Genomic DNA, 27,882 nt, shown 5'->3' with positions numbered 1-27,882 from the left:
GCTTATTCCACAAAAATTATAGCAGTGTAGAACAATATTGTTTCAGGTTGGTCACTGATTTAAGATGCTTCCCTTTGGATATTAACAGACAATAATAGGAAAGAAAATATGACACCGAAAAGATAATTGTAGACTTGAACCATACCCCAGCGCAGCTCACACTCTATCAGAGGCTGAATCTACACATTCTGGTACAACGTTTGCTTTATGTTTTGTCCCTGTTACCTTGGGAATCACAGAAAGAGCTAGTCAAACATATACCACCTACACCTTAGGCTGTCATGCTTTCTGAGCTTCTGTCTCTGGGTAGTTATCTCCCACCTATCTTTTGTTGTTTCTCTTATTCCATACTCCTTCATACTCTGTCTGTCACCTTCTGCTACATCTCTTTCTTAAATCTCTTTTTCTCTCTTTACCCTGTGATTTTCAAGTATACTTTTCTTTCTTTTGTCCCCTTTTTTAAACTGTTTGTGTGCTAGATTCTATTGGAGAACATTGTTGGAAAATGATATGTATGCTCATCCTCTTTCTTTCCTGTGTGTGTGTGTGTGTGTGTGTGTGTGTGTGTGTGTGTGTGTGTGTGTGTGTGTGTGTGTGTGTGTGTGTGTGTGTGTGTGTGTGTGTGTGTGTGTGTGTGCTTTTACAGGCAAGAAAAACTCCATCCTGCAGCACAAGGTACAGCACGACCTCAGCTCTGGTGTACTCAACTACCAGGAGAATGAGATCATCCAGCAGATTGTGCAGCATGACAGGGACATGGCCCACTGCGCCCACCTCATGCAGAACGCCCCACCCCGGACACCTCCCTCACCTACCCCCGTCATCTGGGCCCCACTGATCCAGGCCCCTCTCCAGGCAGCAGCCGCAACCACCTCAGTAGCCATTGCCCTGACACACCATCCCCACCTCCCACCAACGCTCTTCAGGCCTCCACTTTCTGTTCTGGGTTCCCTTAAGGACCCTCCAAGTCGGCTTAAGAAGTTTCACACATTTGTTCCTTCATCCACAGCTCCTGGATCTGCAGGGGACTCCCCCTCTAGCACACCCTGTAAACTGCGCACTGGGGTGGACATGCCATTGCTGGCCTCTTTTCGGGCCCAGCACATGACATCAGGATCTGGGGCAACTGGCTCTAGCCAGCAGGCCTCAAGTAGTGGAGGCCAACGTGGGCCTAGTGGGACAGGGTCTGGGTTCAGTGGAGGTGGAGGAGGGGCCTCTGCCTTCCCCTTCGGACCATACTCATCCTCTGGTTCACCCTCATCTAGTATGGCCCAGTTACACCCACTACCCAGGCAGCAACAGCCCTTTCGCTCCAGCACCCCACCATTGTCAAACCTCTTCCACCAAGGATCTGCAGGTGGAAGCACAGGGTCAGGAATAAGTGGCAGTGCAGTTGGAGCTTGTGGTGGTGCAACAGGTTGGTCTTCAGGTGGAGCAGTTGGAGGTTTGGTGGAAGGGGCCAGTGGAGGAGATGCTACCTGGACTAGAGAGGACTTTACAACTGCAGCGACAGAAGCAACTTCCGAGGGGCACTTTGGGTTTGGAGGAGCTACTAGTAGATTAGTAAGAGGGATCTCAGGGGAATCAATGGGAGGGATTTCTGAAGGATCAGTTGGTGGTGCTTGTGGCAGGTCAGCGGGTGGGGCCTCAGGTGGATCAGTGGGGGGCATTACCTGTGGCTCAGTTGGAGATGTAACCAGGAGATCAATGGCAGGGGTTTCTAGAGGATCAATAAGAAGAGCTTCTAGGGGATCAGTGGGAGGGGCCTCTGGAGACTTACTGGTTACAACGACCACTGGAGGATCATTGAGGAGGTCTTCTGGTGGACCAGTGGGAGGGACTGCTGGAGAATTACTGATAGCAACTCCAACTGGAGGATCATTGGAGAGGGCTTCTGGCGAATCAGTACGAGGGACTTCTAGAGAATTACTGGTAGAAACAACCACTATAAGATCATTGGGGAGTACTTCTGAGGGGTCAATGGGAGGGGCCTCTGGAGGATCCTTTGGAGGGGTTTCTGGTGATTTTATTATAGGAAATCCTGGAGGATCATTGGGAAGGGCTTCTGAAAGATCAATATCTAGCCATATGGGAGGAGGTTTGAGTGGGCCAGGGGGAGGTTTGATTGGAGTCCACAGTAGCAGAGCAGCAGGAGGCACAGTAGGGAGTCATTTAGGAGGGTCTTCTGCTTGTCCTGTAGGCGGGGCTTCTGGTGGAATCACAGCTGGACTTATTGGTTCTTCCCGTTGCCAGAGTCCTATTTCTACCGGCTCATCCAGCCCTTTGCCTATTCAAATTCTCCATAGCCAGCCACCCCCAAAGCCTCCTCAAGTGGCTCCTTTGCAGCAGTTTGCTGGAGGAGGTAGGACTACCAGTGGCTTAAACCTCTTCCACTCCCCTCCACAAGGCTCCCCATCCTCTAGTAGAGGACATCATGGCCAACAGCCTGCTGAGGGCTCCCCATCATCCCTCAGCCATTTTGGCCTGGCAGGCCTCCAATCTGGCTTCCTGCCTCACCAGATGTCCCTTGAGAGGTCTGCCCTAGCCTCCCTAGCCCAGTACGGCTCAGCAAACGCCTCTCCCTGCCTTACCCCAGTCGCACCCAGCCCTACTATTCAAAGTCCAGTGGCAGGCAGGACTTTCCACTATAACGACCCCTCTAGTACAACAGGATCCCACAGTTCTCTGCTCATGCCTCAGTCTTCTCTCCCTTCACAGCTTCCCAGCCAGCCACACACAACAGGGAGAGATTCTCCACTGGGCCGCTTTTCAGAGGACCTAAAGCTATTATCCAGCTCACACCCATCTCTGCCCCAGGAGGTGGCCCAGGCCTTAGGCCACCAAACACCTCGCTCCTTGGTGGAAACTGGATACTACCCTTCACCCTTCTCCTCACCCACTCTTGTGCCCAAACCCTGTAGCTCAGTGCCAGGGCACATGACTCCTCCAATCCAGCTGTCTCCGGGGCACCCTCACCAGACTCAGTCCCCCAGGACCTCCCCGGCCTTGCCTCTACGGAGGGGCTCTGCTCCCTACTCATCAGATCTAGAACCTCAAACTGTCCGCTCTAAACTCCCTTCCAATTTGTGAGGATTGATCACACCCTCCTGTGCTCCTCCGAACTGAAACACACACAAACTATATCCATGTGTGGCATTCTTTTCTTTCTGTGATCAGACTTCACTGTGTTCCACCTTTCATTTTACCAAGATCTTAAATTTACTGTGATTTAAAAGACACTTTACCAGGTAACTCTGAGCATAGAGAATACTCTATATTTGTTTTATGCTTTGTCCTCTTTTTTAGTCATACATACTGTATATAGATAGAGATATATTTAAATGATAAGTTAATCAAGGGACTAGGAGGGTGTGAAAAACGATCTCCATTTTAAGGACAGTCATTTTCTTTATTTCTATAACTATGCCAAATTCATCTGGTGATTTTTGGGAAGACAATTCAATGGACTACACAGTAATACTCTTTTTTCTGCAGGATCCTATGCACTAATACCTGCATGTGTAAAGGCTTTTTGTGTGTTTCAAAAAAGTTATCTAAATTTTTAGCTAAAACAAAATGCTTCGAGACAGGCTGACTCTTGTACCATCTCATACAGGATCACATATTGTTGATCTTTAAATATATCTCTTAGATTGTACTTATTTATCCTCTGTGTAAACTTTTCAAAACCTGATGAGAGATGGAGAAGTGTCTATAGGAAACCAAAAAGACTTTTCCTGTGGGGTAATAATTCACCTCCTCTTGGCCCTTCTATCCTTATTTTGTACCACTTTATCGTAATAATACTGTTTCTGAAGCAGGGGGAGAGGGGTTCAGAGAGCTACCCTCTCAATATTGAGACATAACAGTATGTGAGCGACTGGCTTTCTGCAGAGTCCTCAACCATGTCCTAACAAGCTCACTTTGTCTTCCAAGCTCATGCCGCTAATGTGTGTAGAAAGCATGTGTTGTTTTTCTTCCTGACTGCGTGCAACTGTTAATGTGTGTGAGTGTTAGTGAGAGTAAGTGTGTGAATCAGTGGGACAGTCAGATGCAAGTCAAGGACTGACTGATGGACTGATCAAAAGGAAGTTTGCCCTTTCACACAAAAACTAGGACTTCCATAACCCCAGCTTGTGTGTTGCATTGTGTAGCACTCAGAACATTCAAAATAAAAAAATAGTCAAATATGTAAAAGCCCCAAAACCAGACTTCCAGTCATTTAGCAAATACAGTATATACAATACACAAGTTGAAATATCCAAAAAGTGCTGCAAATGGAAATATGCCACGTGATATTTAATTTGTGCATTATTTCTTCTACTGTAGCTGATATATGGTCAACATAGGCATGTCTCCTCATTGATGGCCAGTGCTGAGTTTGAGTTTGATGTTGAATGTATCTACATTTGTTGTTGCTAAAAGTAAGTACTGTAGCTATGGTAGATGCACTAAAGAGGAGATAAGAGACTGTTCCATAACTACAAAGGTCATTGGATCAATATCTTTGACAGATGTTTTCATCAGCAGACATTTCTTCTGCCAAAGTGTCCTTTAGCAAGACACAGAACCACTAGCCACTCACTTGTCGTAATGCAATCTGGATATATGACTCAGTAAGTTGCCTAAAAATGTACACTCTTTACTGCATATGCTCCATGAAGTATTGCCATACCGCTGTGCTGCTGCTGTAACTCCGAGAATTGCTTGGAAACTTCAAATGTCATTATTGAGCCCATAAAGGTGCAGGGCAGCAATGAAATATTGTGTCAGAATGGACATTTTAAAATGTGCTCCACACTATTCAGTTTTGATTGCATTTCTGCAGGTATTTTTGAATTCATATAATATAAAGTACATACATAACTGGAGCACCTATATGTAGATGGCATTTAACTGTTGGCAATCAAAAATCAAATATGAGAAAAGGTCTGTTACGTGTGTGTATATTAATTCAAAATATGGTGATCAGAGAGCCTTACAGTTGTCAGAAAACTGAATACACAGTAGAGGAGTACACAGTACAGGAAGATACCCCCAAAGGAGAAAAGCCCCGATATGCTTCTACATGTTTGTCTGCAGCTCATCATCAAGACAGACCCAAGTTCCACTAAGACAGCTGAGTCCCTAACTCAGTCACAGCATTCAGCCACAGCAGCCTAATTTAACAAGACATGTCTGTAATCCCTTGACCCTCACAGACTGTCATGGACTCACACAGAGGTGCACAGTGACCATACTCTCCCCTCATTACAGTTCCCAGAAGTCCCTGAATAAGGTATAGCAATACACATGACATGACATGAAACATAACTGCACAAATGCACATTTACAGACATACCTACAACCTCTTTGATTGCTCTTTGAATAGCAAACAAATAAATTGACAATCTTTTTTTTCTCCAAAACATGTTATGTTGTTAAAAATATCCTGAACCAACATTTTAGTTAGCAAATCAATGAATCTCACTTTCTGAAGTACAAATGATAACATGTGGACCTTCTTTCATTCATCAATAGCCTTGTGAGATATTGCAGCGACATTAAATGACAACAATCTCTTATAGTCCACCTGTCATGTGAAATGCAGAAATTCAACTGCTGACAGTCAATTAAACGAGGCAAAGTGAGGGCAAGTGAATACAGCAAAAACTATGATTATTTGGGAAATAATTTCAGAATTAGATTCAATAATTGAAATGAGTGAATCACATGGCCTTTTCATGGTCTTCTTCGCAGACTGAGCAGGTGCTTCTAATGGTTAGAACAGCTTCTCTTTTTTTTGACCTCACACACTGGCTGTTTTTTAACACATTGTCCTAATCTTCAGTTCACAGCTATTTAAAGGCTCTGAAACATTTATGTGGGCTATGTGTTTATGTGACACATGAAGCCTTTGCGCCCCATGGCAAGAAGCTGGGTCTCTTTAGACCACCATTCAGTAGGGCAAAGGGTGAAAGGGACAGAGCCCTGCAACAGAATGACAGAAAGTAAACACCAGGAATGGTTTCACCTCTGGAATACTAATCTTCTTCACATAGTGTAGGCTTTTCAACCATGGTCTTCCTGTACCTGCTAGCCTTTCACTGCACAAAAGCAGACTGCTGTGCCTCTCACATCAGGAAAAACTCATCCTTTTCTTCACAATATAACCTTATTGAGGCATATAGTTGGAAAACAATTTGAAGTTGGTTTGTGAGACAAAAGTATATATGTGAAGAGACATTGATGCACTAAGGGAATGATGTGGTCAGACATTCATCCACAGGAAAGACAAGTAGAGAGGCACCCCATTGGGTACTCATGCTGACAGGGTAGTGGTTTCTGGGGGACTTGTGGCATGTCGCCCTTCCTTATGATCGTTCCTGAGTGCTAGTGGGTGTTTGTCAGTATTGTATTGATTGGAAGGATATGAGGGAAGCTTCGAGCGTTGTTGTGTAGCTAGCAGCTACAGAGATAGAGAGAGAGAGAGTGTGTGTATGTGTGTGAGTGTGTGTGTGTGTGTGTGTGTGTGTGTGTGTGTGTGTGTGTGTGTGTGTGTGTGTGTGTGTGTGTGTGTGTGGGGGTTTTCAGAAAATGTCTGTCTAAGCCACATAGACAAACCTATGTGTGTGTGTGTGTGTGTGTGTGTGTGTGTGTGTGTGTGTGTGTGTGTGTGTGTGTGTGTGTGTGTGTGTGTGTGTGTGTGTGTGTGTGTGTGTGACTGTCTATCCCGCTCTGCCTGGCAGGGTCAATGATGAGGGCTGGGCGCTGTCTAAAGAGGGTGGGACAGGGAGGAACAGGTCAGAGCTTACAGAGAGATAGACATTGGACAGGGATTGATTAGTTGGCCTGAACTTAGTATGGTCCATTATCACAGATAAGTGGTTTAGGGGAGGGGTGGGTGGGCGCACAGTGTATCAGTTGAATCTGTCTCTGTCAGTTACAGAGCTGCCACAATCTGCATGATGTCCTGGCGGTTTCAGCTAGACCAACATATTTGCAAAATGTCCTGTACTGGAATTTTTATGTGAGAAAACCACCAATTATTATAAAAATTTTAAAAATAAGTTTTTGATTGATGGCCACATAGACATTGAAATGATGTATTGGAAATGAAAAGGGGTTTCATAATCCTTTGGGTCATGAAATTTTCTCAACTTATAAAAAGACAATGTAATCCTTCATTCCGAGTAAAGACATAAAAATAACTGAAATTGGAGTAACAAGATTTTCACCTGACAGCAATGTTTATTCTTCAAGGGGATTTGCTATTTACATCCTCTTAAACTATTTACTGCAGCCACATCTGTAGGGTAATGTAGTATGGAGACTGTTTTTTTTAGGGGAATCAGCTGGGAATTAGATAAGGAGGCTTTGAAACTTTGTGTCTTTTGACAGAAAGTGAATAAATAAAAACAAGAGTGACTCACTCACTCATGCAGCAAACTATTTTTATGATGTTTTCCTGTGTCACCCATCTAAACATGGTAAGAAAAACAGCTGTTTGAGAGCAACAGAGAAATAGAAACCAAGGGCAGTTGAAGGATCTCGATAGCTGCCAGCGTTCTGTCCAAACGCCCCGAGCTAGGCTGTTCTGAAATCAGTTCAGTGGATGACAGTTGAAAAGCAAAATGTTTTTTGATCATTTAAGGTACCATTGTTTTATTTTAATGTCCTGCCTTGGTATAAGCTGGTTAACTAAATCAAATCTAGGTCTGACAGAAGTAGTTCATATTTTTCTCTGTCTTAGGTCATACCTGGCTCTAGCCCTGCTGTTAGCCATTGCTAGCTAGCTGGATGTGTAGCAAAGGAGGAGTTCCACACGGCACCTATGTATCATTTTCCAATTTCTGTAATGCAGCATTCCCAGAATCTGTTTGGTGCACTTCCAATTTCACTGCCTAATCTTAGCCTCCCTCTCCCTTTGTGCTGCCTTGTTCGCCCATGAATATGGGTTGGTGAGTCAGCGATGCACACTAATGAAATCATTTGCTGTGATTGAGGATTAGATGTAGCAACAGTGGAATCGAACCTGAAATTTCTCGGGGGAGAGTCTGCACATGTTTTTTCCAAAGCCCTTGTTATTCATTCATAACTGCAAATTCCCCCTACCCTTCCACAAATGCTCAATTTATATTTTGTTCACAAGCAGCAGAATCAGGTGTTCGTATGGCAATGTACCTCAGAGTGATTGGATATGATATGAAGATTGCTATATGTGGTAAAAAGTTCTGTTTATTGTAGCGTCTAATACAACTGACCTCTTTTAATGCTGCTCCAGTGAGATGGAATAACACAACAATAATGTTGTTTTTACCACAAAGTGGGCTGTTGGGCAGTGTAACCTGAATATAACCCAGTTTAGAGACACTGTGCACCAGTATGGTGCCTATCAGTTAACTCCAAGACTTGAGATCCTTCAGGGTCTCACTGTTAATAGTGGAGACAGATAAATACATGAGATTTGACTTGGGTTGGTAAAATGAAAAATATGCCAATTAGAAACTGTGATATGGTCCTGAAAATACATGGTGTGTATATTTCTCTACTGGGGGCAGCTGATCAGAAAATCCTGTGTTGAAGCCAAAGTTGAGGCTGCTCTTCACTGGATTAGTGTTGAGAGGAAAAAGAGAGAGAGAGCTGAGGGTTTACATAAAACATTGTGCTTCTCAAAGCTGTCTTTCATTTGCTGAAATATGTACTATAATTCCACTTAATCTGATGTTGTGAAAATAATTTCAACAAGGTACTTATAAAGATTTATATATTTCCATAGGACCTATTTATATTTCTATATTCATTTTAGACTCTATGAATAAGTGATGTCACCACCATATCAGATAATGAAGCAATGTTCACCAAACTGTGTGTGTGTGTGTGTACAGTTCATAACATGTCCATGATTTTTAAGGAAACATGTCATTTGCATTGTATACTTTCTCTACTTTTGGTGCGGCGCAGGAGTGGGAAATTTTCTTTTCATGATGCTACAGACCAAGACTTTCTACTTGAAGGCTCAACCTTTTTGTTTGATGAAGGCAGAGACTGGTTCAACACTTCTTACAAGGACACGCAACCTTTTGGGGAGGACAGTATTTTGACCGCTTTGCAAATCATCAATTGATATCAATCTATTTTTTCTGCATTAAACACAGGAACTATGGGGGAAAAAAGCAATAAGGGAACTGTAAAGGTATGGTGTGACTGGATGTGTACCTACAGGACACTGCGCTGACTAACACAACAACCACACATAGTAGTTTGTGTGGTGGTGAAAGGAGTGAGGCAAAAACTGCATTGTCGATAAGCACACATACTGGATGAAATAAAACGGTATAGAATAAAATATAAGGAACACCTGCTTGGAGTATTTTTTTTATTTCTTCACCATTTGTAGCACATGCAGCACATTCTCAGTTATACTTCACAAGGTCGCTTAGACATAGCAGCATGCAATATGCACACCTCTTCTCTTCTCACAGATTTTTGGGATATTCATATATGACTTCTTCTGCGTGCGTGCGTGTGTGTGTGCGACTGGGGGCACGAGACGTTGAGTTTGTGAGGATTTTCCCATTATTTCTTTTCTCTTGTGAGATATGTCAATAAGCAGAAGTCTTTCACACACACAAACACACACACTCTCTCTCTCACACACAGATGCACACAAAGAGCGGTCAAGAGACAGGTGAGGCTCCTTAGAATGCTGGAAATGTTGGCAGAATGTAAAAAGGAGGACAGTCAGCGTCTGCCCCTGTGAGCACTCAGCCATCTGCTTCATTAGAATTCCCCCTTGAGGTAACCTTCCCTTCTCCAAGAGGAACTCATTGAAAGTGAAGGGCTTTGTTTTAGATTGTCTATTGTAATTACACATTATTCTCCTTCTGTGATGCCTGCCTACTGAGAGGAGAGCTGCCTCACAGCCGCCCGCATCTGATAGCGACAAAAAAGGCACACAGGAGTGTGGTGTAAATGGCGCATGGCCGCTCCTGCCACGTGAGCCTCCTGTATGCTGTCTGAGTGTGGTTTTGTACAGCGGGCCAGCGAGGTCATGGTGACATCCTCGTGGCTGAGGTGGCTGTCTCTCTGCTGCCATAGAGGGACAACCAGCACTAATGCCTTCCTCTGCAGCATCTGGGATAATCTGCTCTAGTTCTCCTTGGGTCAAACTCAACAGTAATTAATCCTACCATTACCCCGCAGGCCTCAGGGTTAAAGCACTGTATATGCGTGTGTCTCAAGTTTTTTTTCGTCTTTTCCCAGATAGGTCCTTTCAGCTCTTGCCATCAACTGTACTGGAAGAGAGGGAATGCTTTAACAAAAACTTTAAATTAAAATGTTTTAATAGTGACATTTTAGAGGTACATGGGGATTTGGGTGGATTTCAGAAGGCTAGAGGGATGAAACTTGAGTGTATTGAAACACGGAGATCTGTACAGAGCAACAGTAGGTCACAAGTAGCATTAAAAAGTGCCTTCATGTGATGTGAATGTCCTCTCTCTTTCTGTTCGTCTTTCTCATCAGCCAGTTTTATGTGTTTGTTTTTAAGGAAAATGCTTTTACTTTTTCCATATCTTTTCACGCTCATGGCAGGCAGGCCTTGCACTATATTTTTTTTGGCAGCATGAGGCCCAGAGCACTCAGAAACACACATAGTAACTACAGCAGATCCGTATTAGTGCTTTTTTCCCTCTAAAACCCTGCCGTCAAAGCCTTTTGACATCTGCCAGTTTGTTCGCAAATATTGTCCAAATGCCAACTTTGCAATGCTCCAGCATTTGATGCGTGTGGCTAAAAGTTTTCTTTTTGTGTCAGTGTGTATGTGTGTGTCCATGCACATGGGTGACTGTGTGTTTGTGTGTGCCTCCTGGGATTAAGTTCATGAAAGCATACGGATGGATGACATCAGAAAGATGGCCACAGGTTGCCAACCTGATGTCTTGGCTCTTGTTCTGCAAAAAAAAATAAAAAATGCCCTGGTCCTCTGCTCGGTCCTTCCCTCCCCTGCTGGAAAATCATGATGGTCAGAAATGGGCCATATGTGCCCTACTTAGAGGTAGAGAAAAGTGCTGACAAAACGACTGAACTATGCCAGGGTTAGTATTACAGAGAGAAAAAAAGTCTGTCAAGGTGATAATATGAGTTCTGGGAGCAAGATGATAGTTGCCATCATCAGGAAAAGATATGTGATTAGCACAAAGGTCAAAGTGTGTTTCTTGTGACACTACACTTAGTATACCTTACATAATACCCACTAGTTTTTAAGCTTTTCTGGCAATTTCCAAGTCATCAAGTGTTAATCAGAACTGCGAGAAACAGAATGATTTGCTGCCTTGAGCTGCGACCCCACTGTGATATGTAAACACAAGAATTTGAAGCTCAAGTTGTCACCCTGCCATCTGGTAACAGTCCTTGCTAAATGTCCAGTTATAAGCACAGCCAACGCACCCTCCAGACAAAACCTCAGAGCCTGATACACTTAGCTGCTTATTTCTGACTAGGAAGTCTTAAATCTGCGTGTAAGTGCTCTCAAAATGTTCAAATACTATTTATTGAATTGGTTCTTGAGATCGAATTGCAAAGATTAATTCCGAAATGTGAAATCCACTACTTCAAAAACATGACCCCTTCTCTGCTTAACTGACTGCGTGCATGACTGTGAAATATTCTTGTGGGATATTTTGGGATTGTAATTTAAAGGAGAGTGATGTTCAGAGCAGTAAGCTGGTATACTTTTCTCTCCACCACAAACACAGCAAAGAAACCAAATACATCTCTATATATTAGCATGCTATATAGTTCAGTGGATGATTCCTGCATATTTCATAAAACCTCTCTCTCCTCGGAAAAAATAATTATATTAAAAGGAACCCAGAGGAACTCATTTGACAGAGAGGCAAATACCATTTTCTTATTTTTAGCAATTATAATCCTCCATGACTGGTGATCCCTGCAATACCATCCTCCTCCACTTCCTCCTCCTCTTTCCCCCAGCGGGAGCTGATGGGGGAAAAAGATCTCCTCTCCTCACATCCCTCTCCCCTCTTGGCTCCAGAGATGCTGCATACCTCATACACCTTGGCTCGCTTTTCACAGGGTATACTGTAGAGAGCAGAAGGCCCAGTCCCCCCCCCCCCCGCCCCCAAACCCTGCACCAAGCCTGCAGCCTCTGTTCCCTGTTTATCATATTAGCCCGTGCCCTTGAGCATTTTGCAGCCAGACTCATCCTTTGAACTAAGGAGAGAAAGCAGGCTGTGGTGACTATACCATAAATCATGTGGGTTTAAATTCTGACAGTAAATGTACTAAACCAACGCCAGGCTTCAGAATGGAGTGTCTTGATTGGCTGTCTTGGTAGGCTTGTGTTCCTGCCATGGCTCCTCTTCCAGCCTTGAGAGAAGACCAGTAAAACACAGCCCTTTATCTTTATCTCTTTGGCTGTGAAAACAAAATAAGTATTAGCAGTACAATATATTTTGTGATAAAATCATGCCAATGTAGGAGTCAGCCACAAACAGCTGAGGGGATCAAATTATCCCACAACATATGCATCTAGAAAAGCTTAATTACACCAGTGCTGGACTAGCCATTGTTCAGAATAATTAAGATAGTTTGAAGTGTCATTACTGACTCCCATAATTATAATTGTGCAGAAGAGCCAGTCTGTTGAGCAGAATCATTCTTGGAGGGGAGCTGAGAAGAGGAGCAATTTTGGAGTCAGCCAGCCAATGCAGTGAATGTCACACTGTCCCTGCTGACCTCTATGCTTCATCTCACCTGCAAATTAATGTCTTAGCTAGTGGTGGGAGGGAGGGGGGGGGGGGGATGCAGCCCATCCAGGCCCACACCAAATGTGATTGGAGCAAACCTAAAGACCTCATTAAGTTAATCCTCTGAGGTGAGAGACATCCAATTAAGTCCTTACAATTTGATAAACAAACAAACAAACAAGCAGACATTCCTGAGGTAGCTATCTTACACTCTGATGCATATTTCTAAACAAAATGTTTCCCCTCCAACCAGGTAACAGATGGCAGAAAGAGTCAAAGTCAACACGGCAATTGGCGTCCTTATATGTCAAGTGGCTTGTAATGTTATGTCATATAGCCCAGGAGAGCTGTTACATATACCAGTGAATAGTGGACATTAGCACAAGAGGAGCTTTTTTTTTCTCATTATGGACCCTTTTGCTGACCATCTTTGGTGTGCTTAAGAGTCAGAAATAGATCTCACCATAAGGCATAAAGGACTGTCAAACAATCAGCAGCATCCTTTATGAAAAAAGAGCTGGGGAGAGGGGAGAAGGGTGGGAGGGGAAGGAGGCATAGGCAGAGATGATAGAAGAATGAGAGGTGGACTCAGAAGTGGATACAGAGGGAGATCGCCAGCAAAATTAATTAAGTTTAACACAATGGTGACATGGTTGAAATAAAAATTTAAAAAACCTGTATATTTCGTGACATTTCTTAGTGACCTGCTCCACTTCTTGTTGCTGTTGCAAAGGACAATTTGAAATGTTTTCTTCATTTTTACAAGAAAATGACTTCAGAAAAAAAGAAGTCACCAGCCGCTTTAGGAGATCATGTAGGTATTCTCTCCTCCTACCTTTCAGCATTCAGATTTGCATCATTCATGTAAGCCTTTCATCAAAAGAAAGAGCTACACAATGTTAAAACTGACTTGTGGCCAAAAATACAAAACAGGGTTCATTCATTTAAAAAATAAAAAAGAGAGAAAAAGAAGAAGAAGTGATGTGTTTAGTAGTCAGGTGTGTTCCCTACAAAGCCTCATCTTTGTCTGTATAAGTACCAACATCCATCTCATGAAGCAGATTTCACAGAGAGTACATGGGTATTTACATAACATGAAGGAAGCGGATGCTAATTTGAGGATGACTCACTTTCATTAGAAGAAGTGGATCATTCTGAGCTATTGTACCTTTGATGTTTCCTCCTTAGGTGTGTCATATGGAATATTTTCTATTTGCAAAATGGACAGGATTTACATTGCATGTAATTGGCTGTGTGTGTTTTTGTGTGTGTGTGTGTGTGTGTGTGTGTGTGTGTGTGTGTGTGTGTGTGTGTGTGTGTGTGTGTGTATGTGTGTGTTAGTGTATAAAAAACATAGGTCACAGCAGTGGATTCAATAGACAGTTACAGTACGGTGCCAACTTCCCCAGAGCAAAACAGAGAAAAAACAACAAAGGGGAGGAGTGGGGAAAATTGTATTGTGTGTGTGCTCACATGTGTGCCTCTTTGGCTATGTATATGAGTGTGTGTCTATGTGTGTGTGCCAGGACACAAACGCTGTAAGTATGTCAGTATGTGCAAATGTGTGTGTTTTGTGTGTGATAAGAGGGATGGAGGAGGGGGTGAAGGGAGAACCCAGAGCAGAGATAGTGTAGGAAGAAGGAGGAGGAGGATGTGAGAGGGTTGTGCAGGGAAGAGGAAAAGACTGGTGAGGTGATGAGCAAGCAATGGAGGGTGCCTGTGGCCGAGGTGTTTTCCCGAAGAGTGTGATACAGACAGAAACTTCCTTTTTAATCTTAGCACAGCCTTTGGGATTCAGTGAGGCAGTTCGACTCTGAATATTTCATGATTTTTAATGTGTCAACGTCAAAGAGGTTTAGATTTACATGTTATTTTCTCCTGCAATGATTAGAAGACTCAGCAGTGTTTGTTGTATTTCTTGTTTTGTTTTTTATTGTTGCCCTCACTCCTATTTCCTGCTCACCAAATTGACTGTTCAATAAACCCTCCATCTCACAGTGATCGTCCAATCATAGTTTAGCGAATGTAACTAGGAACAGCAGGTCTGTCAAGCTTTTGTCTGAGCTTTCCCCACATGTTGTTGTGTGTAGAGCTGTAGTAAGAACAATACCTACTCTGCATTTATTGTCAGTTTACACAGACATTCATTTTGCATCCTTATGTTGGACCCACACTAAATGATAATTGGGCAGATTTTGTTTGTTTGTTTGATGCGCCCCTCCTAACAATTGCAGGGGTGTTCCCGATTCAGATTAACTGCCCAAATGACCCTATAGCATGAGAGGTTTACATACATAATCTTAATGTTACCTACTGGATCAGAGTCTCCCCAAGTTTTGAATCCTAAATATCAAACATATTTGATATTTATGACTGGAAATCCTGTAGTGTAAAAGGAACAGTTATGGAGTATTGATCAGAAACCTGCAAAGATGGGTTCCAACAGCCCAAATAGTGGGGCTTTTCCATTATACAGTTATAGCACTACTCAGCTCGACTCGACTCGTTTTTTGCTTTTGCATTAGGTATAGTACCTGGTACCTTGTACTTTTTTAGTACCTGCTCTGGCGAGGTTCCAAGCGAGCTGAGCCGATACTAAAATGTGACGTCAACAGACTGCCGGCCACTGATTGGTCAGAGAGTGTCGTCACTGGAAGAGTCATGAGCCGTCCCACACAAGAATCAAACCCGCCATTTTTAAATACCGGCAACAATAGTTACAGCGAGTTTCACGCGAGTTAACATGGCTCCTATGCGCAAAACCACACTGTGGTCCTTCGACGAGGTGCAGACGTTCCTGGCAGACGAGAGGATCCAACGAGAGCAGACCCCGCCCATGTTGAGGAGGTACTATGAAGTAATGGAAAACGACGTACCTGGTACCAAATCGAGTAGAGTCGAGCCGAGAAGTGCTAGAACTGTATTATGGAAAAGCGCCATAGGACACCCGAGCCAGGTGGACTTTAGCAAAAGAGAATAAGCATTTGAGTCTAACAATAATACTTTATTTCCATCTCACTCGACCACGTGCTGCAAAATGCACACGTCTGTGCAGATTGTGTAGCTTTGTTTTAAGTTTCACTGATAGGCTGCTGAACCAGGTCGTACTGCAGTACAGGACGACATTCTGAAGAAGTGATTTTAATAAAAAAGACAAAAATAATCTGGCTACTGGCTCCAAACAAAGAAAGTAAATGTACTCTGTAACTTCTTACAAATAAATTCTATATGATGAAAGAGGGTGATGTTAGAATGAAATAACAGTCTGCTCTGCACTAACTAGCTTCACACTTACAGAACAATGCTATTATATTAGTGCTGCAAAGATTGGATTAATCGATCGACAGAAAAATAACCTGAAACTATTGATCATTGATAATGGTAAATCATAAAAGGGCATTTTTCAATGTTTCTGACATTTTGTAGACAAAACTATTAATTGAGAAAATTATTGAAAGATTAATTAATAATAAATATTTATGAGCTGCAGCACTATGTCTACTAGAAAATCAGCTGTGAGACTGCTGACTGTATGAGATATGCAGCTTTAGCCTCAGTATTTCATGAATAATGAGAAAATTCTCTTTATAAAATGAATAATCGGAAAACATTTGAAAGTCAGCCAGACATATTCTTTTAAACCAGTTCATGAAGCTACTTAGCTAGGTAGCTACAGCTGATTTAGTGGTATTTTAATAATAATAATAATAATAATAATAATAATAATAATAATAATAATAATAATAATAATAATAATAATAATAATAATAATAATAATAATAATAATAATAATAATAATGATGATACAGCACTAAGGACAGACATACCTGGAAGAAAACAAGAGAAATTCTTCCATAGCATTCAACATCAACTTTTATTTATGTAGTGGCACAAATTAGATCAGTGCCCCTGCACAGCTGCAGGATCAGCTGGTCATGTTGAAAATTTAAAAAAATAAAGAGCTAAAAGTGGCAATGGAGTAAATAGAAAAACAGGCCTTATTTGGGTAGGTCACATAAGGCCTATGTTATTTTTATTTTTATTTTTTTCAAGTGCAATAGATTATGATACATTTTACTTGTGACTGTACTGACTGAGATTATACTTTATGCCACTGTCCACTCCAAAGACTGAACATGAAATATTGAGCAGATTCTTTCATGTATTTATTCCAGGGTTAAGAGTTTTACATCTACTCTATTTTGGGAAGAATTGTGCTTTCTTTGTGAGATGGTGTGACTAACTGGCTGTATCCAATCAGTGTGGAGTGGCCGCAGTGAAATATCTTAGCCTGCATGGAGGAAGTTGCTGAACGAATTAAATAATCTCCACATAAGACAGAGCTTGCACTCAAAAAGATCCCAGGGAGGTGAAATCCACTTCCTAATCCCCTGTCAAAAACCCAGCTGGAAAAATGAGCCAACTGGTTTTTCCCTGGTTCTATGCTGACCGGTAGTTAGTGAGCTCCGGAGCTCCAATAACGATCCTATGCTGTTTCTTTCTTTCTCCTTCTCTCTCTCTGGCTCCCCCACTGACACTTCTTCCTCCCTTCACCTTACTGCAAAGCCCTAAATCACTCTGACTGTGGACAAGCATACAGTTAATAAACCTAACAGCCGGAAGGGAAGTGCTAGGAAATGTTACCAGTTAGTGTCTCTATGTGTGTGTGTGTGTGTGTGTGTGTGTGTGTGTGAAAGAGCGAGGTCCAGTATAACCTGTGTAGCTGTATATAAAGTCTCTAGGCAGGATCTGATACTGATAGCAGACTTGTAGTGATAAATCCATCCACCATTTATTCCAGGGCCATCTTTAAACCTCACAACCGCATGAAAACATGCCCCTGTGACCACTGTGGAGGAACTACTGCATATGTGAGAAAAAATATTTCTCACTGATAATATTTAACAAAGCTCAAACGCGATAAGGACACGATCCATTATCTGTAGCATAATAATGATGGGGCGTCAAAGCCAAAGCTGTATTTAGGTATGGATGTTCTGTGCTATGTCACGGCTGAGAGGCTGGGTCACACAGTTTGATATGCAGGTGCACAGAAGCGCAGGGTTTCCTGCAAGCAGGCAGCTCTCTTGTCAGGGGTGTACCGAGGCATGAAACGTAGACACACACACACACACACACACACACACACACACACACACACACACACACACACACACACACACACACACACACACACACACACACACACACACACACACACACACACACACACACACACACACACACGCACATCTCCCCCCTCGGCAGCCATCCGCCACAGGACAGCTGATAAAAATATCACAAGCCCTATCAGGCAATTAAACAGGGAGACGCAGTGGAATGTGTTGGCTTCTTAATGGCTTCGGCTTCCCCGCAGAGGAGCCAGTGTGACTGGCCAACAGGGGGGATACAGACCACTGATGGAGTGGGAAATCAAAAGGTGGGTGAAGCAGCTACATTGGTCACAGTGAGCAGTTTTTCTGTCACGTGAAGAAGGGTGCTCAGGGAGGTCTTACCCCCTACTGAAGAAATCTTTCTGTGTAAAAAAGTTGGACTAAGTTTAGAGGTTACAATAAACATTTTTAAAATTGTACTTGCTTGTTGGTATACATTTCTGATTCAAACTTAAGTATTAATAAATATTGTATTAATGTTATATTGTTCAATAATAAACTTTTCTGTTTTTAGCTTCTTTGTAGCACTTTATGAAGTTTTTTTTCAGTTGTAAATAATATTTTTTTAAATTAAATTTAATTAACATTTACTAATACCGTATAAAGTAGTAACAGGCCTTTAATGAGGACAAATTTGCTTTCTCTTTTCAGCTTTCTTTGTTGCTCTTCAGTTCATTAAGAAGATCACTTTTAGCTGCAGAGCATCAACACCAAATTCCATAAATAGATAAAAACATTTCAATATGAATGTATGACAGCGACCTCCACCTCAGCTGTATTCCATGTGCATGAAGACATCATGACCCCGATGCTGCTTCTCATACGGACATGCAAAACATCACAGAGGTGATGGCTCTACACTCCATAATGGGCATTCCTCAAACCGAAATGGACGTTATCAGCTTGACGACAAAGGTTTGTATCTGCCCCATGTCTGGGCTCCTGACATGTCTACCACTCTCACCTCAGCAGGGGCTCCAAGATGGATTCCATATCACCTCACACAATCACAGGCAGCCGATACAAGTTAGCACCATGGTGGATAGAGACAAAGCTTCTTTTTGTTTTTGTGTGTGTGTGTGAGAGAGAGAGAGAGAGAGAGAGAGAGAGAGAGAGAGAGAGAGAGAGAGAGAGAGAGAGAGAGAGAGAGAGAGAGTGTGTCACATTTTCCCCAGATTCAGGCTGCTGTTAATAGAGACGGATAGTACTTACTCAGTGAAACAACAGCACTGATAGACTGGACAACTTGTTTAGCACTCAAACAGAAATAAACATTACCCATAGGGACAAAACTTCTTCTCACAGGACTTCATTTGTTGGTCAGTAAAAACTCCAGTTCCATTAAATGTAATAATTAGAGACAAGGAGACATATTTTAGCACACTTGTAATCATTAAAACTCACTTAATAAAGCTGCTTGTATTTCTACCTGCAACTTTGAGTCCTTGAGAGCAATAACTATATGTTTTAGTTATTATAGACACAGATTGTGTTTACAAGTGTTACATCAAGTATATTAAGCTTTACATTTATTTGAAGCGAGTTGTTTCATAGATGTGAGGATTAGGTCACATTGCTAAGGGGTATTTGGGGAGCAATGTGCACAGCTGGTACCCAAGATTGATAACTTATTCTGTATTGTTCAATTAACAGTGCAATTTGTGAACCCTCAGGAGGCAACCAGATATCATCAACAAGCGCAATACCGGTTAGAATGAAATTATCAACCATGTGATAACCAGCCTGCTGACATGCTGCCCTGTGTGACTTTCCTGTGAGTGTTTACATCTTAGAGTGTTGTGCAGTAGCCGCATGAAGAGAGCAGAACTGGAAGGACTAACCTCAGCATGGCAAGTGTGGTTTTGACTGAAAATTAAAAAAAAATGTCTCTGGAAACACAGAATAAAGAATGGTAACCTAATGCAACAGCTGTATGTGTGTTTGGACTGACTCTATGTCCCATTCCCCTCCCCATCTGCACTAACGCCCAGATGAAGGTCTGTTAAGCTAGTCAGCTCTGGTCCAGCCTGCTCTTGCTCCACAGCTCAGCCTCTCAGTGTGTGTGTGCTGCAGACAGTGATAGGACTCTCAAAGGGCCAGCACAATGCTGGGCAGCTCAAAGGCTCCCATTTCTGCTCGCTCCTCTCAGTCTCCCTCTATCACACTTTTTCTAATGGAAAAAAAATAACCTGGCCCACACATCAGAACATGTTGTAGCATTGACAAAATGACTTATTACTCCTCGCTCTCCCTCCCTGGATTCATCAAGCTCCCAACCTCCCCTCAAAATGGCTGGCACCTCCTGGCGCTTGTCTAGCCTGTCACCCTTCCTCTGCAGTGACCTTGAGACAGAGATGAAGGAGTGATGGTGCTCCCATAACTGCTGCAATACAGTCCCCCCACCACCCGAAGAAAAGAAAAATACACAGCAGCAGGATGGCTCTCACTTACACAGACAGCTGGAGGGGGAGGAGGAGGAAAAAACCTTCTGCATATCCGCATCAATCAAAATAGGATTAAGGTGCCTCTCTCTGGTCCTTTTTATTTCCCATTAACTTGAAGTTGCTGATGAAATACGGAGCTGTTACATGGTAACAGTTTCTTTCAGAGCCACATTGTAGCCAAATTCAGAGAGTTAAACAACACCAATATTATTTTTTCTACATTTAAAAAAAGCTTTAAACTTTTTTTTTCTCATTTTGAATGTTTGGGTTTAACCTCTTTCAGTTTTTTTCCAAAAAATACTTATTTTTTAAAGATTTTGTCTGGCATAGACACCTTTATTTAGCAGTAGACATACAGGAAACATGGGAGAGAGAGGGGGCTGTGACATGCAGCAAAGGACCGAAATTGATCCTGGGTCGGCTGCGTATATGGCATTCGCTCTAACCACTCGACCACCTGCGCGCCAAACTACTTATTTTTAAAGTGCTGACATGATCTCACACAGACTTTGAGATTTAGGAGCTCTGCAGTAACACTGGTGTGTTGCCATTGTCAATGACAAAGGGGGACAGAGTCTTTGTGACAACAAGCTTCACAAATGAAATAACTTGACAATGTGTGAAGCTAAACTGTCTGCTGTGATCAACCATCTCCACAGGCTTCACAAATGATCCACCCCCAAGGAAACTGTTGTGACCGGTCACATGACCCATCGGTTGCCATTCTTCCAAGACTTGGCGGACTGAAGAAGCGGACAAGAGATGATGCATGAATTCTTAATCAAATAAATACAAGGAGAAGTGATAGGAGAGGAAGGCACTCATCCTGGCCATGTTGTATTAATGAGGTGCTGGCTTACTTCCACATGCCAGGTTCTTGAATGACTTGGCTCATCCTCACTTTCACTTTCTGGAGCCATCTTTACTGCCCACCTCCATCCCTGTGTCAGGCTCTGCAAACTCAGAAGCCCAGGACCCCAAACTCCACCCTCTGATGGCCACTTGTCATTAGAGCCCAGTTTGATCAGTTTATAAGATTGTTCTTCTCATGACCTTGAGTGAAGGAGACGGTAGGAGAGGGCGGCTGTCAGCAGGAAATTACAGTGTCCTGAAAAGTAGGCATCCATGGCTCTGCTGAGCGTCAGGGTCCAAGTGCAAAACTGTCAGGGGACCCTGTCCAAATCCTGTCCAGAACATCCTTCTTTCACCACCTGAGCCTCTACGTTGTGGCAGTCATGTCAGGCAGCACAGAACCAATTCATTGTTTCACACCAATTCAAAATCTAGTTGCCCTTTCCCTGTCAGGTTACACCTCCTCACTCACACTCACTAGCTCCTTTCTTAGCACTTATAGTGATGTCACTGTGTAGTCCTGCCAGAGAAACACTGCTCTCATTTTCCCCCAAAAAGTGAAGAAAAAAAAATTACTCAAGGAGGAGTTGGGCATTCCCATGGTAACCAGGTCCTGTGGTATAGGCAGGGATATCAGGCCAAGCCCAATGCCATTTGCATACAAATTGCCCAGCTGGTACCTTGTTGTTATGACAACGGCACACAGTTCCCAGAATTCATTTGGAAGAGAAACAGAGAAAAAAAAAACAGCCAGTGAGAAGAGTCATTGACAAAATGTATTTCATAATGAAGACGTTGCTAACACTGACACTATGTTCTCATGAAAAATCTTATCATAATACAGTACCTGCAGGAAATAAAAAAAAAATCATATACTTCTACATATACTGATATTATTGGATAAGATCATATTAATGTAGGTCAAATTAAATATGTTTGTATCTACAAGTTTGTTTGTTTTTCAATTACTGAGGAAAATATGTTAAATTTAAAACATTTGGTGTTTTTATGACCTCAGGCAGTGCATCTGCCTTCTTTTTGGTTCACCTGATTTTGCAAACCTTTATATAATTCCTTGCAATGAGCCATGCCAAATCCTCCGACTTACAGAAAGTAAACTCTGCTGACAACACAGTGTCCTCTACTGGCAGCATGTGGCAGGAAGTTTACACAGCCGCCTTGTCTGGCTAAACAGATAATATTTAGCTCAAGGGCAACTGAGATGATGCTTTTCCATAGTCATCCTGGCTCAGCTTACTGGCCAGTTAAACTGCTTTGCTGTGGGTTCCACGAGCATTCTGTGAACCCAGCTATTTATCCCAGCAACCCCCATGAGGCTCCAGTTTAATCATTGGCTTCTGTGCAGTTGTCAAACCATCGCAGGCTAATCAGTGCCTCTCTCTCAGTGGGAAACAAAGCAGCTCTTGCTTCCAATACTTGACCTGCTGATCTATGGGCAAGGTGAACCCTTGCTGTGTACACTGTGCACTTTTTCCCCCTTGAACATGTTAATGATGGGCAAGAGCCCCATTGATAGCCCAGTTACAGATTGTTAGAGACAACTGGTGTAAACCACTTCAGCCCAGATTGAAAGGCCTGTATCAGCAACAACACAACAAGATGTGTGTGTTTGTGTGTGTGTGTGTGTGTGTGTGTGTGTGTGTGTGTGTGTGTATGTGTGTGTGTGTGTGTGTGTGTGTGTGTGTGTGTGTGTGTGTGTGTGTGTGTGTGTGTGTGTGTGTGTGTGTGTGTGTGTGTGTGTGTACTACACCCTTTACCTCAGGGTGGGAGCAGAAGGAAGGTGACACATGATACCTCCCCAGAATATAAATGCAGGAGCCTTCTCGCTGAAGTGCTGCTGGCTCTAAGGCATGACAGTTTAGTACGTTTCTTCCCCTGAACGTGCATCCTTTCCCAAGGTCACAACTCGCCGGTAGCTCAGAGCTTTACTAAAGCACCACCCTGCTCATTTGTCACTTACCATCCAATTCAACATGGCAACCCGATGGGGACTTTGTGGTGCAGGGAAGATCAGCCATGACTTCAGCGTGGCCGTGAAGACTCTGCCTCCTGGAGATCACCAGGTACTCTATCCAAACAAGCTCACTACATCTTCATTGTCACTCAGGATGTCTCCTGTGCACTGACCAGAGCTGCTGACAGAGCTGCACTGTGATGTATGTGTGTGTGTTTTTCTCCCATATACAGATAGCAGTCATTGCATCAAGGAGTTTGGAGCATGCCAAAGAGTTTGCCAAGAGACATGGTATTCCTAAGGCTTACGGCAGCTATGAAGAGCTGGCCAACGACCCAGACATTGGTGAGTTAAGAGCTATGAATGACCTCTCTGTACAGGCTGAGGTCATGTCGTGTTGGTGTTACTGCTTGAAGCTGAGCTTGGAACATGTGTCCTCACAGACATTGTATACATGGGAGTGCTGCACACAGAGCACTGGCGAGTTGGCCTGCTGTTCCTCAAATCTGGGAAGAATGTCCTATGTGAGAAACCCTTTGCTATGAACTCCAGGCAGGTGAAAGACCTCGTTGCCACCGCCAAGAAAAACAATGTCTTCTTGATGGAGGTAAAGTTGAAAGAATATCAGTCATTTAGTCGCATCATGTAGATCATGATGCTCAGAGGCCATTTGCTGGCAGTAGGGGTCATTGGATATGGACCTAACACATGAAAAACAGAGTGTCTATAACATGTTTATCTTCATCTTTAGAAAATGCAAATGAAGTAAGTACTTACAAATATTTTGTTTTTGTTGCCGTTAAGAACAGAAAAAGAACAGAATACAGTAGTTTAACATTTTGGAAAATACACTTATTAGCTTTCCTGCAGGGAGTTTGGTGAGATGGATGACTCTATTAAATATGTCTAGTAAATATACTGCTGCAATTAGCAGTTAGCTTTGTATAGCATAAGCAAGGAACACAGTTACTGCTCTTGGTCAAGAAATATTGTGCCATGTGACCCATTGTGAAATTGTAACTTTTCAATTTGAAATTTTCAACCTACAAATGATTTCTAATGTGGATGACCTAGAGGCGCAGATCAGCAGAATTTGTTACCTTTGGACAGAGGCAGGCTATTTGTCATTATGCTTAGCTAAGCAAACCTACTGCTGGTTTTAACCTTGTATTGACCAGACAAATATGAGAGTGGTATTGATGTCCTCATCTGATTTTCTTGGCAAGAAAGCAAATAAATATATTTCCAGAAATTTTGAATGAGTGCTTTAATCGTCCACAGACACTACTGCTGCAGGTGGCTGCTATAGGTGTAAAACTACATTTTGGAAACATTAAAATAGTTTGCAATTCATATTATAATACAGTTTAGTTAAATAGTTGCAGTGCATTGCTATGAGTGCAGACAGGTGACTCATGTAGGAACCATAACCTTGCATGCCATGGGATTATTCATGGATCATGGTAGAGGAAAACATGTTGTCATGTCATGTTTGACAAGCACATCTGCCACAGTGCTCATATAGGAAATGTTAATACACTGCTGCTCACGTGAAAACTCCAATATAAACTGTCTGCTCTGCACCTCTCAGGCCATCTGGTCCCGCTGTTTCCCTGTGCACGCTGAGGTGCGCAGACTACTTGCGGAGGAGGCAGTAGGTGAGGTGAAGCTGGTAAAGGCCTACTTCGGCTCTCCTCAGCTCCATATCCCCCGCTCGGTGGAGAAGGAGCTGGGTGGAGGCGCTCTGCTGGATATTGGAGTATACTGCCTGCAGTTTGTGCTGATGGTGTTCAACGGGGAGAGGCCAGAATCCATTCAAGCCACAGGGGTGCTGCTAGACTCAGGTATGATTCAGCACACAGGTTACACAGCAGAGGTGTGATATAGATTAATATCATTACCCACACAGCATGAATCAGGGATCATGAATCAGGGATCATAAATTGAAACTGCTTACCATAAAATAAGGAGGAAAAGAAGAATCCCTCGTGTGACTCAGAGGGGGGGGGAATAAATAATAAAAATCACTTTTTCATGAACTGTCCAAAATGTAAACACCTTAGGGAGAAATTCTTCACACAGAAAATCCCAGACTTATCTTTAAAATGTCAGACTAATCCAAATCCTCCCCTGAGAATACAGTTATATTGTAAAACTGGCAGGGGAGTATGTAACTGCGTGTCTCACAGTAAGATATACTTCAATGTAAGACCATCATGTTATATATGTAATTTTCTACCTTTATGTTTGTCAATTTGTCAATTTAATGAATGCATGAAAATAGGCTTTCATAGTATATATTTAAGACCTATACATAATATACATAATATAATACATCTGAACTGAATTAACCTAATTGAAGTGTGTCTTTCTGTCTTGACCTAAGGTGAAGTGAAGTGAATGCAAGTTGAAAGATATTGATATAAACAGCAGTATTGTTAGCATTCCTTGATTGATATGTTTTTCAAAAGCTTTACAATGATTTACTGTTTTTAAATGTTTGTCAGGAGTGGATGAGTCAGTGGTTGTGGTGATGAAGTTCTCCAGAAAGAGAATGGCCTTCTGTACCTTTTCAATTGCTGCTCGACTTCCAAATGATGCTGTCATCAGTGGCACTAAGGGCTCCATTAAAGTATGTAATGCAACAAGTCCTGTACAAGACATTTGATTTAATAGAAAAATGATTGAGACACGCAAAGACCGAATTGACTGCTAATTGCTTTCACATTTAATTAAATTGGAGTATTCAGCCATAAATCCGTACCTACTGCATGTACAGTATGTTTAAGTTTAAGGATTCTATTAACACAAAAAATGCCCTTCTTTTTGCCTTCCAGGTCCTTGGCCCCATGCACTGTCCTACCACTCTGGTGGTGAATGACAAGGAGATGGAGTACCCATTGCCTGAACCCTGCCTCCCTCTGAATTTCACCAACAGCACTGGGCTTCGCTATGAGGCAGAGGAAGTGAGGCAGTGCCTGCTTAAAGGTAAGTCGTGATAAAAGGAATGGTGCGTATTTGTCTTCAAAGAGATAAAATTGTTTGAACAGTCCAAACCACAGTTTCAAAGCTAAGGTGACTTTGAAAGGAAGACGCTGCAATTTGGTGAAATAAGATGAATAGTCATACACTAATAAACTCATCAGATTGATTCAGAATCACTGCTGTTATCAGTCCTTGGAATGTCCTCTAGCTTGTGCAGTAATACACTCCTAGAATTTGGATCCTACATTAATTTACATAATCTTTGCATCCATGCTTACATAATTTATACGTGATTGTGAATATGTGCATAATTTAAACTCCGTTATTAACACAACTATCTATCTGTCATTTTGATTTTCCTGTTAAACTGTGACCACGCTGTTAATATGACTCCTCGTCTGCAGGACTTAAAGAGAGCCCACGGATGCCTCTGGCAGACTCTGTCTTACTGACAGAGATCATGGATGAAATCAGGAAGCAGGTGGGAGTTGTCTTTAGCCAGGACAGCCAGTGACATCACACTGAAGCTGGGCTGCTTCACCTGACCTAAACCTACTCAGATGGAACAGAGGGAGCTGCTTGAGGCGGGATTTGGATCTTTGGTATAAGCAGATCACTCATGGCACTGTGTGAGAAAGCCTGAGCTGATGCAGTGTCACTGAGGCAGCTGTGACTCGGAGCGTGCTGCCACTGAATTAAAGATGCAATCTGTAATTTATTGGAACATGTAAATCATGGGTGTGTTATTACAGAGTTTGTTTTCCATGTGCTTTTTAGCATCTTTATTATAGCTTCAAACATAATCATTCTACCCCAGAGTCCCAATGTAGACAGTACAATAAGTAAACACTGTCCGTTTTTCTATTACACAGATTAAAAATGTCAGGTTGAAAACATGTATAAACCATCCAAATCACAATGTAAACAAATATTTTTCAGTTGTTGTGATGTCACATCCTTTAATCAAAACCCAGGCCTGTAAACACAAACCATGTTGTCACTGAGAGATGTGCGTGATTGATGAATCCAATAAAGGACTGATTGCAAAAGCCATGTTTCATTTCAAATATCATCTGCTGGAGAGAAGAAGAGACTCAGAGTGACACATTTGAATCAAAGTGTTCTGTCATGTCTGACCCTTACAGCAATGTACAAATAGATTCATGTTCCCCATACAAAAATAGGTTGCACTGTCTGCTGTTCAAGGTTAGGACAGAGAAAGGCCTTTATGAGTCAGCAAAGAGCATGGCTCATTTAACACTAGTTCTCAACCTTTTTTTGGGCTCGCAGGACTCCTAAAACCTGGAGGATGTCCCACTGATACAGCCCATGAATGCAAAAAAGATCATGATAAAACTCTGCAGATATTTTCTGTTCAAGAACAGACAACAAATTTACATTAGCAATATATTTTTTCCCCCTAGAGTTTGCCCTGAAACCGTACCATAGCACTAACTCTAAATTTAATTAATTTAACGAAGACATTGCTTCAGGTGGATCACTCAGCTTTAAGTAATATGATGACAAACATCAGCCCTACTATAATGTCCCTGTCAGTCAGTCCTCTTTCCAGCATCGAGGGGGCTCGTACTGTATGACTTCTGACCTTTGACCATCCTTGGTGGTCAAAGAAAGAAAGAATCCTTCTGGGGATTAACACGAGGGAAGATGGGGAGAGTGAAGGTATCTGCCGTTTTTAT

General features: G+C 42.4%; 2 protein-coding genes across 2 annotated transcripts in view; both read left to right on the top strand.

Moving 5' to 3' along the window:
• Positions 1 to 3,090, top strand: part of hcn4 (hyperpolarization activated cyclic nucleotide-gated potassium channel 4) — a 67,159-nt gene extending 64,069 nt beyond the window's left edge. Inside the window, exons 9-10 of the mRNA XM_062415435.1 lie at positions 647 to 1,814; positions 1,890 to 3,090. Of these exons, the coding sequence (XP_062271419.1) occupies positions 647 to 1,814; positions 1,890 to 3,090 (2,369 nt within the window). The remainder of the gene's footprint in view (positions 1 to 646; positions 1,815 to 1,889) is intronic.
• Positions 3,091 to 23,216: 20,126 nt separating this feature from the next.
• LOC134003140 (trans-1,2-dihydrobenzene-1,2-diol dehydrogenase-like) lies at positions 23,217 to 26,696 on the top strand. The gene is made up of 7 exons (XM_062442302.1): positions 23,217 to 23,306; positions 23,431 to 23,542; positions 23,641 to 23,804; positions 24,789 to 25,041; positions 25,705 to 25,829; positions 26,035 to 26,185; positions 26,587 to 26,696. Exons 1-7 carry the CDS (start codon positions 23,217 to 23,219, stop codon positions 26,694 to 26,696), a joined length of 1,005 nt encoding a protein of 334 aa, XP_062298286.1.
• The last annotated feature ends 1,186 nt before the right edge of the window (positions 26,697 to 27,882 follow it).

The sequence above is a fragment of the Scomber scombrus genome, chromosome 1 (genome assembly GCF_963691925.1).
Source record: "Scomber scombrus chromosome 1, fScoSco1.1, whole genome shotgun sequence".
Taxonomy (NCBI): domain Eukaryota; kingdom Metazoa; phylum Chordata; class Actinopteri; order Scombriformes; family Scombridae; genus Scomber; species Scomber scombrus.
Note: the sequence above shows the minus strand (reverse complement) of the source record. Positions and strands in the feature narration are given on the sequence as shown.

Excerpts from the sequence above, each read along its gene's own strand:
- LOC134003140 (XM_062442302.1), top strand. The coding sequence starts at position 23,217 with ATGGCAACCCGATGGGGACTTTGTGGTGCAGGGAAGATCAGCCATGAC. Across the intron at positions 23,307-23,430 it reads TGCCTCCTGGAGATCACCAG|ATAGCAGTCATTGCATCAAG; the intron begins GTACTCTATCCA and ends TCCCATATACAG. Across the intron at positions 23,805-24,788 it reads ACAATGTCTTCTTGATGGAG|GCCATCTGGTCCCGCTGTTT; the intron begins GTAAAGTTGAAA and ends TGCACCTCTCAG.